Source organism: Staurois parvus, unplaced genomic scaffold (assembly GCF_062004578.1).
Source record: "Staurois parvus isolate SC_StPar_1 unplaced genomic scaffold, SC_StPar_1.0 ptg000527l, whole genome shotgun sequence".
NCBI classification, from domain to species: Eukaryota; Metazoa; Chordata; class Amphibia; order Anura; family Ranidae; genus Staurois; species Staurois parvus.
In genome coordinates, this window is record NW_028318323.1 from 1799512 (window position 1) to 1813907 (window position 14396).

The following is a 14396-nucleotide window of genomic DNA, read 5'->3' on the forward strand; positions in this document are numbered from 1 at the left end:
TGATTATGGCTTACAGCTCATGAAAACCCCAAATCCACAATCTCACAAAATTAGAATATTACATGCAATCAATAAAACAAGGATTGTACACCTCTGAAAAGTATAAGCATGCATATGTACGCAGTACGTGGTTTGGGCCCCTTTTGCAGCAATTACTGCCTCAATGCGGCGTGGCATGGAAGCTATCAGCCTGTGGCACTGCTGAGGTGTTATGGAAGACCAGGATGCTTCAATAGCGGCCTTCAGCTCTTCTGCATTGTTCAGTCTCATGTCTCTCATCTTTCTCTTGGCAATGCCCCATAGATTCTCTATGGGGTTCAGGTCAGGCGAGTTTGCTAGCCAATCAAGCACAGTAATCTCATGGTCATTGAACCAGGTTTTGGTGCTTTTGGCAGTGTGGGCAGGTGCCAAGTCCTGCTGGAAAATTAAGTCAGCATCCCCATAAAGCTTGTCTGTGGAAGGAAGCATGAAGTGCTCCAAAATCTCCTGGTAGATGGCTGCGTTGACCCTGGACTTAATGAAGCACAGTGGACCAACACCAGCAGATGACATGGCTCCCCAAATCAACACAGACTGTGGAAACTTCACACTGGACTTCAAGCATCTTGCAGTATGTGCCTCTCCATTCTTCGTCCATACTCTGGGTTCTTGGTTTCCAAATGAGATGCAAAAGTTGCTCTCATCAAAAAAAGAGGACTTTGGACCACTGAGCAACAGACCAGGTGTGTTTTTCTTTAGCCCAGGTAAGACGCTTCTGACGTTGTTTGTTGTTCAGGAGTGGCTTGACAAGAGGAATACGATATTTGAAGCCCATGTCCAGGATCCATGTGTGTGTGGTGGTTCTTGATGCACTGACTCCAGCCTCAGTCACCAACACTTTTGAATGGCCTTTTCCGGACAACCCTCTCCAGGCTGTGGTCATCCCTGCTGCTTGTACACCTTTTTCTTCCACACTTTTCCCTTCCACATATCTTTCTATTAATGTGCTTTGATACAGCACTTTGGGAACATCCAACTTCTTTTGCAATTACCTTTTGAGGCTTTCCCTCCTTGTGGAGGGTGTCTTTAATGGTTTTCTGCACAACTATCAGGTCAGCAGTCTTTCCCTGATTGTGATTCCTACTGAACTAGACTGAGAGACCATTTAAAGGCTCAGGAACCCTTTGCAGGTGATATGGCTTAATTAGCTGATTAGAATGGGACACTTTGAGCCGAGAATATTGCACCTTTTCACAATATTCTAATTTTCTGAGATTGTGGCTTTGGGGTTTTTATGAGCTGTAAGCCATAATCATCACTATTATGACAAATCACAGCTTGAACTATCTTGCTTTGCATGTAATGAGTCTCATATATTAAATTCAACTTTTAAGTTGCATTACTGAAATAAATGAACTTTTGCATGATATTCAAATTTTTTGAGTTTCACCTGTATATACACACACACGCACACACGCACACACGCGCACACACGCGCACACACACACACGTAGGTGTATTGTAACACAGAGACAGAACAGCAGTAAAAAATTCAAAAGAAATGTATGGCTTACAAATTATGAACTGATTTGCATGTTTATGACGAAAATAAGTATTTGATCCCCTTCACAAAACGGGATTTAGTACTTGGTGGCAAATCCCTTGTTGGCAATTACAGGTCAAACATTTCCTGTAGTTGGCCACCAGGTTTGCACACATCTGGTTAGGCCACTCCAGGACGTTAATGTGCTTCTTCTTGAACCACTCCTTTGTTGCCTTGGCCGTGTGTTTTGGATCATTGTCATGCTAGAACACCCATCCATGACTCATTTTCAATGCCCTGGCTGAAGGTCCTCACCCAAGATTTGACGGTACATTGCCCTGTCCATCATCCCTTTGATGCGTTGCAGTTGTCCTGTCCCTTTAGCAGAAAAACACCCCCAAAACTGAATGTTTCCACCACGTTTGACAGTTGGGATGGTGTTCTTGGGGTCATAGGCAGCATTCCTCCTCCTCCTCCAAACACGGCGAGTTGAGTTAATGCCAAAGAGCTCAATTTTGGTCTCATCTGACCACAACACTTTCAACCAGTCCTCCTCTGCATCATTCAGATGTTCAGTGGCAAACTTGAGACGGGCCTGGACATGTGCTTTAAGCAGAGGAACCTTGCGGGCACTGCAGGATTTCAATACTTGTCAGCGTAGTGTGTTACCAATTGTTTTCTTGGTGACTGTGGTCCCAGCTGCCTGCAGATCATTGACAAGATCCTCACGTGTAGTTCTGGGATGATTCCTCACTGTTCTCATGATCATTGACACTCCATGAGGTGAGATCTTGCATGATGCACCAGACCTAGGGAGACTGACAGTTGTTTTGTGTTTCTTCCATTTGTGAATGATTACACCAACTGTTGTCACCTTCTCACCAAGCTGCTTAGCGATAGTTTGGTAGCACAGTCCAGCCTTGTGTAGGTCTACAAGCTTGTCCCTGACATCCTTGGACAGCTCTTTGGTCTTTGCCATGGTGGAGAGTTTGGTATCTGATGGTTTGATTGCTCCTGTGGACAGGTGTCTTTTATACAGATAACAAAATGAGATTAGCAGCAGTCCCTTTAAGAGACTGCTTCTAATCTCAGCTTGTTACCTGTATGAAAGACACCTGGTAGCCAGAAATCCTGCTGAATGATAGAGGATCAAATACTTATTTCCCTCATGAACATGCAAATCAGTGCATAATTTGTTTGGCATGCATTTCTTTTGAATTTTTTTGTTGCTATTCTGTCTCTCAGTGTTACAATACACCTACCATTCGATTTTTAGACTGATCATTTTTTTTCTGAGTGAGCAAACATTCAAAATCAGCAGGGGATCAAATACTTCTTTCCTTCACTGTATATATAATTTGTATAAAAAAAAAATAATAAAAGCAGATATGGATTACCAAGACATCCATCACACCGGTCAGTGGCATCCTTTGTCCTTGCAACAAATCTTTCAAGTATCTTGTTGGAATGGGAAGCCAAGAGATGTCTAGCATCCCCCATCTGAGGCAGAAACACCTCTTGGTGTAAAGGCCATTCCTCGGGATCCTGGTCTTATAAGTGGTCTAGAAAGTATGCCCTTTTTTTCTACTTTTTTTAACACCTGATATGTACCGCTGGGAGAGCCAAAACCAAATGTACCTAATGTAAGTTGAGCTGTCCAGTGAAGATGAGCTGATCGCACAAAGTTACAGGATATTGATAGGAAGCTGGGCTCTCTCTTGGATACAAGGACCATGCGCTTGCAAAAAACTCAGGATACCTCAAATGAAAGGCTCACACTTGTCATAATTTTTCATCAAAGTGGATGAGACAGCACTAGGGACATGAGCCAACAGCCCAGAGACACTTGCTACCAAAAGTTCAGTCATATTTTCCTGACCAACGAAAGTGGTTATCCTTCCGATTTTGGGAAAAACTCCCACACTAGAATCCACTACACATCTATGCCAGTATTTGGGCAGTCAGATGTAGGTAAAAAAAACACAAAACACACACACACTGCAGGACATCACCCCACCCTGTGGAAAACCGGTAGGAACAGACCCAAATACCCACAGAGAATATCAGACGAATGTCTGTTTTTTTTTTTGCATGCTAGTCTCATGTCAAAAATGAAGTTTGCTAAAGTTCCGAAAATTTTTGCACGACAGCGTAAAATTTCAGAAGTGATGCAATGTATTTGTATTGTATTTTCGGACGAAAATTGTACTGGTTAAACGAAAATTGTATGATCTGGTATAGTATGACATTTTTCGTGCTTGTCCCTTCGAGTAATATCGGATGATTGCACAAGTGATTTTTATGCACAAGTTAGTTTCTCTGCCAACTTAACAGGCACAAAACAATCCTGGCAGGCTGTGGTAGACACTTCTGAACTAAATTGAATTATCTGGAATGTGTTGAGGTATTGTCACTAGAGGAATTCACAAGAGATAGTAATAGGTCCAGTTGGTAATTCAGCCACCCTATATATGAAAAACCAATCAAAGAGACTATAAAAAATTGGGATTTTAAAAAGGTGCTGATGCCTTCTATCAGAACAATAACCACTCTTTACGTTACATTTATCAATTTTATTATATAATTGATTAAAAATGAGTGGGGTATATTCCATTCCCAACAAAAAATGGTAAGATCAAAGCATGCAGAGACAACAGAACCTCATATCTATCCTCAGTATCACAACCCCCAAAATGCACTTCCCCTCTTAAATAGATACAGGATACAGTGTATTGCTTTCCACAAATCAAACAATGTGCCAATGTGTGTTCTTTATGGGTTCAGGGGTTGCGGTTGTGACTAGTTGCTAAAATCACAGAAAGCTGCCAGATAATACAGTATACAATTTCAATCATTAAGTGTTCTTGCATGGCAAGACCACTTACTGTTATCTCACATATATATTATTATTATAGCCAAATTTACCACCCTAACTCCTCCCACAGTTTTTACACTACATAGACAGTAATATACCGAAACGACAGTAATATACCGAAACGTGCGGATTGTTCCCGATTGGTGTGCTATTACTTTGTGGAACGTTTCGCCGAATGGTTCACAAAATATCAGCGTTTTTGTGGTGAAATTGGTCCCATAGGAATGAATGGCGGAAAGTTCAAAGCTAGAGTGTGAGCTGACAAAAGCTAGAGTGTGAGCTGAAAAATCAGGACATGATTTCTAAACTGCCATCACTCCCTCATTTTCAAGCCCACCTACACAAATCTTATATCAAAACGTTCAGCTATCCCTGCTGCCACTAAAAATGTCCATGGCTAAGCCATAGTCCTGATAGTTTTCACAATATGACCATTTGTTTGCAACTCACGCCGCCCATTGACATTCATTGAAACTCCACTCTAGCCACCTCAAATTTGAAGGGCAATTTCTAAACCGCGACTGTGCCTTCATTTTTAATATTTCAGAGACATACTATGCATCAAAATGTAGGTCTGGGTCTTGTGATTCTCACAATATAAAGCTCTTCGGTGTAGGATTTATAGTTTTTAAACTACAACCATTTGATGTGCTATATAAATAATTAAAAGTTGAAATGTATTTCTCACTCTATCAAGCTTGCCATGTGCACTTTTTAAATTTGATCAATCAATTGGTTAGTGTAAGGTTTACTATCATTACTCACTCCAAACACTCCACACAGTTACTCTGCCCACTCCATAAAGTTACTCTGCCCAGTCCAAACTTTTCACAGTTACTCCAGCCACTCCAACCACACAACAGTTACTCAAGCCACTCCACCCAGTTACTCCGCCCACTCCAGTTGTAGACTACTGGTGGAGGCAAGAACACTTCCCACAATTTCCCCAGAAAATGTAGCTTTTCTAGTTTAGATTAATGTAACAAACACTTCAATACATACATATTAGTACACTTACAGATTCAAACGGAGAGAATGAAGATTGTGTTAATGATATACTCTCACATATATGTAAGCAGGTGCAAAGGAAATAAAGAGTTGGTATCACAATGGAGAGAGCAGACAGGAACAAGCCCACAGCCCCAAAGGTCAAACACAGGAGAAAAAGGGGTGGCAGTGCTCTCCAGTGATTAAAAAGAACCGTATTTGCCTACAAAGGAAACCCCAAGGCATAATCAAAGCCTCCATAGGGCAATATATGTCTTCCATACATCATAGCATTAATACTCATAAATACCTTCAATGCTGTCTGGCAGTCTAGGGATCATAACAGAATATTGTTATAATCGGTGAGAAAACCTAAATAGAGAGATACACTATAATGCCAAAAGTATTGGTACACCTCTCCAAAACATTGGATTCAGGTGTTTCAATCACCTCCGTGGCCAAAAGGTGTATAAAATCAAGCACCTACGCATACAGACTGCTTATACAAACATTTGTGAAGGAATAAGTTGCTCTCAGGAGCAATGAATTTAGGCAGGGTACCGTGAGATGTCGCCACCTGTGCAATAAGTCCATCCGTGAACTTTTATTGCTACTAAATATTCCACGGTCAACTGTTAGTGGTATTATAACAAAATGGAAGCAACTGGGAACAACAGCAACTCAGCCACGAAGTGGTAAGCCATGTAAAATGACAGAGGGGTCTGTGCAAGCTGAAGCGCACAGTGCGCAGAAGTCGGCAACTGTCTGCAGAGTCAATAGGTAAAGACCTCCAAATTTCGTGTGGCCTTCAGCCACAACAGTACGTAGGCTTCATGGAATGGGTTTCCATGACCGAGCAGCTGTATCCAAGCCTTACATCACCAAGTGCAATGGCAAAGAGTCGAATGCAGTGGTGTAAAGCCCGCCACCAACAGACTCTATAGAGAAGTGGAGACGTGTTCTATGGAGTGACAAATTCTCTGTGCAGCAACCTGATGGATGTGTCTGGGTTTGGCGGTTGCCAGGAGAATGGTACTTGCCTGACTGCACTGTGCCAAGTATAAAGTTTGGTGGAGGGAGGATTATGGTGTGAGGTTGTTTATCAGGAGTCGGGCTTGGCCCTTTAGTTTCCGTGAAGGGAACTCTTAAGGCATCAGCATACAAGATATTTTGGACAATATCATGCTCCCAATATTGTGGGAACAATTTGGGGACGGCCCCTTTCTATTCACACATGACTGCACACCAGTGCACAAAGCAAGGTCCATGAAGACATGGATTAGCATGGAGGAACTTGCCTGGCCTGCACAGAGTCCTGGATTCAACCCAATAGAATACCTATAGACACACTCCTAAACCTTGTGGACAGTCTTCCTAGAACAGTTGAAGCTGTTATAGCTGCAAAGGGTAGGTAGGTTGGAGATTAAATTTATTTTCCTCCAGACGTAAAGAGTGCCCCCTTGTCCTCTGTGATGACCTCAAGGTGAATAACTCTACACAGAGTTCACTATATGAACCAATGATGTATTTATACATGTTGATAATAGCCCTCATAAATCATCTCTTCTCAAGAGAGAATAAATTCAATTCCTCCAATTTTCCTCATAGCTGAGCTACTCCATGCCACTTATCAGTTTGGTTGCCCTTCTCTGTACTTTCTTCAGTTCCCCAATGTTCTTTTTGTGAATTGGTGCCTAAAATTGAACTGCATATTTCAGATGAGGTCTTACTACTGATTTGTACAGGGGTAAAATGATCTCTCTCTCTCTCTCTCTGGAGTCTATATATTTTTTAATACAACAGAGGATTTTGCTCGTTTTAGAAACCGCAGCTTGGCATTGTATGCCATTATTAAGCTTGTGATCTACCAGAACTCCCAGATCCTTCTCCACCATTGATTCCCCCAGTTGTACTCCCCTATTATGCAGGATGCATGAATATTCTTAGCCCCCAAGTGCATAACCTTACATTTATCAACATTAAACCTCATTTGCCAAATAGTTGCCCAATTAAACAGTGCATTGAGGCCGGCTTGTAAATTGGAGACATCCTGTAAGGATGTTATTCCACTGCACGGTTTGGTGTAATCTGAAAAGACTGAAATGGTATTTTAATCTCAGACCCTATATCATTTATAAATATATTAAAAAGTAAGGGTCCCAACATTGAACCTTGGGGTACACCACTAACAACCCTAGACCATTCAGAGTATGAATCATTAACCACTACTCTCGGAATACAATATTTTAGCCAGTTTTCTATCCATTTACACAGGGATTTTTCCAAGCATGGAGACTTTACCTTACACATTATCCGTGTGTGGGGAACTGTGTCAAACGCTTTTGCAAAATCCAAGTATACCACGTCCACAGCCACCCCTCTGTCCAAGGTTTTGCTCACCTCTTCATAAAAAGAGATCAGATTGGTTTGACAACTTCTGTCTTTCATGAATCCATGCTGTCTGTTGCTTAAAATATTTTATTCCAGCAAGAACTCATCTATGTGGTGTTTTATTAAGCTCTTCAGTATCTTCCCACCTATAGATGTTAAACTAACAGGTCTATAATTACTTGGTAAAGATTCTGAACCCTTTTAAAATACAGGCACCACATTGGCCTTACGCCAAACCAGTGGTACTATGCCAGTCATTAAAGAATCCCTCAAAATGAGAAACAATGGCTTCGAAATGACAGAGCTCAATTCTTTAAGGACCCATGGGTGTATGCCATCTGGTCCAGGTGCTTTATTAACCTTTATTCTGTCTAAATATTTCTGGATCATATCAATTGTGAGCCGATATGGATCATCTGGAGCTGTGTCAATACCATGCCTATTATGGACAAGAGCTCCCCCATGTTGCTTTGTACACACAGAGCTGAAGAAGATATTTAATTCACTTTTGCCTTCTTTGTCCCCAGTCACCCACTCTAGATTATTTTGTAAAGGGCCTACATGCTCTGACCTGGCCTTTTTACCATTAATATATTTGAAGAATTTTGGGGGGGTTTGTCCTGCTATCTTTTGCAATCTGTCATTCTTTTTCAATTTTTGTGGCCGTTATATTCTAAGCAATGTTTAAATGATGATAGCGTTCCTTCATGTTAATTTAAAAAAAAACCTTTTTTCTTATTATCTATAGCTTTTTTTTTTTAAACTTTGGCCATAAGCCACATAGGTTTGATTTTTAGTCTTTTAAACTTGTTGCCCATGGGAATATATTTTGCAGTTTGTTCACATACAGTCTTTTTTGAAGAACTCCCATTTCTGTGTTGTGTTCATCGAGTAATATGACGGACGCAAGGTGGTTCTCTCGTTCTGGGAGGACGTCATATGACGTCCTCCCATTCTAAGAGCACATGCGCGGCTCCCGAAGCGCGGCGATCGGCGGTCCGCTGTGTCCCTTGGACACAGCGGATCACCGATCAACGGAAAGAGCCAAAGATGTCAGCTCGGCCATGTGATCAGCTGTGTCCAATCACAGCTGATCGCATGTAAATAGGAAACTGCTGCTTATCTGCACAGGGAAATGCCAGTTATCGGCATTTCTCTCCACACGAGCTGTCACGCTGAAAGCTCGTGAGGAGAGGAGAGCCAGTAATTGGCATTCCTCAGAGGGGACATGTACACAGATCATCAGAGCACTGATGATCAGTGTGCCGTGATGATCTGTGTAGCCCCAGTAGCACCACCTGTCAGTGTCCATCAGTGCCAGCTCTCAGTGCTCATCCATGCCACTTGCCAGTGCTCATCAGTGCCACATTTCAGTGCCCATCTGAGCTGTCTTAGTGCCACCTATCAGTGCTGCCAATCAGTGCCACCTATCAGTGACAGTCAGTGCCACGCATCAGTGCTGCCTAACAGTGCCAGTCAGTGCTGCCTAACAGAGCCAGTCAGTGCCGCCTAACAGTGCCATATATGAGTGCTGCCTTTCAGTGCCCATCAGTGATGCCTGTCAATGCCCATCAGTGCCACCTTCCAGTGCCTCCTCATCAGTGCAGCCTATCAGTGCCCATCACTGCAGCCTCATTAGCACACATCAGTGGAGGAGAAAAAAAAATCACTTATTTACAAAATTTTATAACAAAAACGAAGAAAAAACTTTTTTTTCAAAATTTTTCTGGTTTAAGAAAAAATAAAAAACCCAGAGGGGATTAAATGCCACCAAAATAAAGCTCTGTCACAAAAAAATGATAAAATTTCATATGGGTACAGTGTTGCATGACCGCGCAATTGTCATTCAAAGTGCAACAGCGCTGAAAGCTGGAAATTGGCCTGGGCAGGAAGGGGGTATAAATGCCCTGTAGCCTTTCCAGTATGTGCTTGATGTTTACAGCAAACAATAAATTAAATCATGTTATGGTCACTGCTACACAGATGTTTTATATCTTTTATATGGACATTCATAATAACCACTGCATGGTTTGAGAATACCAGGTCCAGCAGAGCACCACTCCTAGTTGGGGCCTCTATGAACTGTACCATAAAATTGTCCTGTAGTAGGTTTATACATTTTTGCCCTTTAACGGTTTCTGCAGTACCATTACTCCAGTCAATTACCGGGTAGTTAAAATCCCCATTATCAGTGTCCCAGCCCTTGCAGCTCTTTCGATCTGTGCAAGGAGCGGAGTCTCCACCTCCTCATTAATACTGGGAGGCCTATAACAAACGCCAATAATTTCCTTTGTAGTACACACCCCCATGTGCAGTTCCACCCATAATGCTTCAGCTACATCACACTCTCCATCAACTAGGTCCTCTTTCACACTTGTTCGGAGATCACTTCTCACAGAGACAGACACCAACACCTTTATTTATTTATTTCAGGTACTTGTATAGTGCCGTCAATTTACGCAGCGCTTTACTTTACTTTTCTAGCACCAAAGCGTCCAACTCACCTATTTTGCTTGGTAGACTTTCTGGCATTGGTGAACACTTTAATTCATTGACACCTTGTACACACGTATTTTGCATATTTGTTATTTTTATACAAATGGTACCAATTCTACTGGTTGTTTGTAACATGGGAACCTTCTTATTTACCATAGCCCTCCCTTTATCTTTCCCCATTCAACCCACCAATAAGAACTGACCCCTGTCTGATATGTCTACCCCATTATATTCTAATTCTCCCTCCCCCCTTGATCCTAGTTTAAATACTCCTCCAGCCTCCCCATAAACCTCTCCCCCAGCACAGCAGACCCCCTTCCATTTAGTTGCAAACCATCTCTAGCATATAGGTTGCACCCCAATGAAAAGGCAGCCCAGTGCTCTAGAAACCCAAATTCTTCCCTCTTACACCAGGTCTTTAGCCATGCATTTAGTTCTCTAACCTCCCCAGCTTTCCTGAGTTGTGCATGGCACAGTTAATATTTCAGAGAATATCCCCTTGGAGGTCATTTCCTTCAAATGGCAGCCTAGTTCTTTAAATTGATTCTTAAGGAGTCTCCACCTTCCATGTATTCGGTCATTGGTTCAAACATGGGCCAAGACAGCTGGGTCATGCCCAGTCCCTCCCAGTAATTTATCAACCAGGTCCACCACATGCCGAACCCTGGCACCAGGGAGAAAGCAAACTATTCGGTTAAGGAGATCCTGGTGACAAATTATTCTCAGTCCTTCGGATTATAGAATCCCCTACTAACACTAACGGTCTAGGCCTTCCTGCACTACCCTCACCACCCCTCCCAGATGGTCTGCCCTCCTGGCTGTTAGGAATAGCAGTGACATCCACGGCTGCCACCCGAGCTTGCATCCCCCACATCTTCACCCAACTTGGCAAATCTGTTTGGCTGCACAAAAAACTTTGGTTTTCCAAAAACTACTGGCAACAAATGAGATCTGCAGAATACTCACTATGCCTCTTAGCCGTGGGAGAAACGGGGCCCCGTCCGTGGGAGGAATGGGGCCCCGTCCGTGGGAGGAACGGGGCCCCGTCATTGGTGTCAGGAAGAGGAATAGTACCCTATCATTGGTGTTAGTGGGAGAAATAATGCCCCATTATTGGCGTTAGTGGTGGGAAATTTTCCCCATTGTTGCTGCTGGTGGGGGTGGGGGGAATAATGCCCCAATGGCCAGAAAAAAGCAAGCAGAGGGCCACCATCCAGCCCCCAAGCTGCAGTTTGGGGAGAGGATTGTGTGCCCTATGGGTATGTCACTGGACCTGTAGCTGGTTCCCATCTGCATTACATTATATTGCAGGTGGGCGGCCCAAAAGTAGTTAAATAAATCTCATGTCCAACATATTTTGTTTGATTGCTGGAAGTTGCGCCAGGCTAGGCAAGGCTCTGGAAACCTGTTGACAGAATTGAGGAGTGTATTTTATAGCTAGTCTCCCTGGCAGCCACAGTAATTCATTTTATACAAGTCCCTTGTTAATCAATTATAGGTGTAAGTCAAAGAAACCTTCCCAGAAATAACACTGCATACCTTTCTTTTGCAATATACCTGGCTATATATGCTGTGCTGTTGGCAGGTTAACTAGTGACTTCTTTTGACCACCGCCATTTTAATTGTGCCCACAGTGAAAACAGCAGCTGCAGAGCTATCATTCCTGTGATAAAATCTTGCGCATAGAGAGGTTATTGCCAAGTGCACACTCATAGTGGGGCTTTCATGATTAAATATCCAATTCAGTAACCAGACCTGTCATATGACTACTTGTGCACCAAACTATTGTGTAAGTGCACCACTGCAGGCAGTCTTGAGATTGCATGAGACCTAGACCTGCAGGACTTGTTCCCCTTCTGGGCCTGATGTCACGACTGCACAGCGTCTGGCCTAGAAAGACTCTGACACTTCTGAGAAATGTTGAAAAAGGATGAGAAAACACAAAAACCTAAAATGTTCTTTCTGGACCTTTATTGGCTATCTTAAACTTGTTATCTTGTATGTGGTGTGGTAACAGGGTTACGTCAACATCACAGAATTTCATCTACACAACAAATCTTTTTGCATTTTTCAATTGCTTAACATTTTTCAAAATGTTACTTACTTCGCAACTCTGCCATCGATTGGGAATGTTTGGTCTCAGTTTCTGCTCACAAACCACCTTCTTCATCTCCTCTACTGATGGGTCAGATGGAACAAGATCGTAGTATGGTAACTGATAGTCTTCATGTATTCCTATACAAACATTAAGAAAAAAAAAAATCAGGAAGATATTAAACACAAAGTCTTCAATATTTTAGATATAGACAGAAACTAGTGGATTCAGTCAGAGCTAGATTTTACTGTTACCGTATTTGCCGGCGTATAAGACGACTGGGCGTATAAGACGACCCCCTACTTTTCCTGCTAAAATGTAGTGTTTGGGCTATACTCGCCGTATAAGACTACCCCTCTTCCAATGCACACCAGTGGGAGGAATAGTGCCCCATCATCAGTGTCAGTGGGAGGAATAGTGCCCCATCATCGGTGTCAGTGGGAGGAATAGTGCCCCATCATTGGTATTAGTGGCAGGAATAGTGCCCCATCATTGGCATTAGTGGCAGGAATAGTGCCCCATCATTAATATCAGTGGGGGGAATAGGTGCCCCATCATTGGTATCAGTGGCAGGAATAGTGCCCCATCATTGGTATCAGTGGGAGGAATAGTGCCCCATCATTGGTATTAGTGGCAGGAATAGTGCCCCATCATTAGTATCAGTGGGGGGAATAGTGCCCATCATTGGTGTCAGTAGGGGGTGGAATAGTGCCCCATCATTGGTGTCAGGGGGGGGGGGGGGGAATAGTGCCCCATCATTGGTGTCAGTGGGGGGGGGGGGAATAGTGCCCCATCATTGGTGTCAGTGGGGGGGGGGGGGGGAAATAGTGCCCCATCGTTGGTGTCAGTGGGAGGAATAGTGCCCCATCATTGGTGTCAGTGGGAGGAATAGTGCTCCATCATTGGTATCAGTGACACCAATGATGGGGCACTATTCCTCCCACTGACACCAATTACACTTGCTGACCCTGTTCTAGTATGGTGCTGCTGCAGCCAGCATATGTGGTTGCAGCAGCACCTCTACACTGAACACTTACCTGCTGCTCCTGCACTCGATTTTCGCGGGGCCGCTCGGCTCCGCCCCCTCGCCGGTGATTGGCCGCTTGTGTGCCTTTCCTGAGCTACAGTTCTGGCGGCCAATCACCGGTGAGGAGGCGAAGCCAAGCAGCCGCGCGAACATCCAGTGGCCGAACTGAAGGAGCAGCCGCGCTTCCTGGACCGGATCGTCGTGGGACCGGAGCCAGGTAAGAAACAGCCCCTGCCCACCCTTGTACTTAGTGTCCCTTCCGTTGGAAGGGGGGGCGGCGGCACCGCGCCACCCCCCTAAAAAGTGTCAGTATGCCGTATACCGGCGTATAAGACGACCCCTGACTTTTGAGAAGATTTTCAAGGGGTAAAAAGTCGTCTTATACGCTGGAAAATACGGTACAAATTCAAATTAACTACAACAGAATTTTGGGACACACTCATAATAGCCATAGTAGTTGTGCAAGCTCGCAAACCTAACTGTAAATACCTCAACTATAGATAGCCAGAGATACAAGAAACTGTCAGGTTGTTTCTCTCTCAAAGAGCTACCAAAAACTGAAATATCAGTTCAGGATGGAACAACCCTTTAACTATGATATTGCTTACCCTTCATAATCATGGATCTGCTTTGTACTTTAGAAAACATTTCCACACCACAACCTTGGGCCTTGTATATACATCTCTGTTATACACAAATAGAAGAACTTAAGAGACTACATAAAGAAACACAAGCCCCTGCAAACAACTCCATTGAGAAAAAAAAAAAAAGTGCAGTGAGTGAGGAAAAATCCCACAAAACAGATTTTAAATTGCTGGCCCCATTGCAAATGATACTTTACCAATATTCTGGGGTACTAAATCAAAATTCACTGAGGTCCAGTTAGTAAAATTTATTTTCTGCAGCGTTCCGAACCCTATGTTGTTCTATGACTCAGATCCTTCACATTACAGCCCTTTTTTACATCACAGTCCCTTTCACTGTGATGTAAAAAAGGGCTGTA

The 14396-nt window shown here is 43.2% G+C and overlaps 1 protein-coding gene across 1 annotated transcript in view; it reads right to left on the reverse strand.

Moving 5' to 3' along the window:
• The window catches only part of LOC149451653 (TGF-beta receptor type-1), a 74158-nt gene that overhangs the window by 22629 nt on the left and 37133 nt on the right, over positions 1-14396 (reverse strand). Inside the window, exon 4 of the mRNA XM_089690364.1 lies at positions 12376-12506. Coding sequence (XP_089546490.1) covers positions 12376-12506 — 131 coding nt within the window. The remainder of the gene's footprint in view (positions 1-12375; positions 12507-14396) is intronic.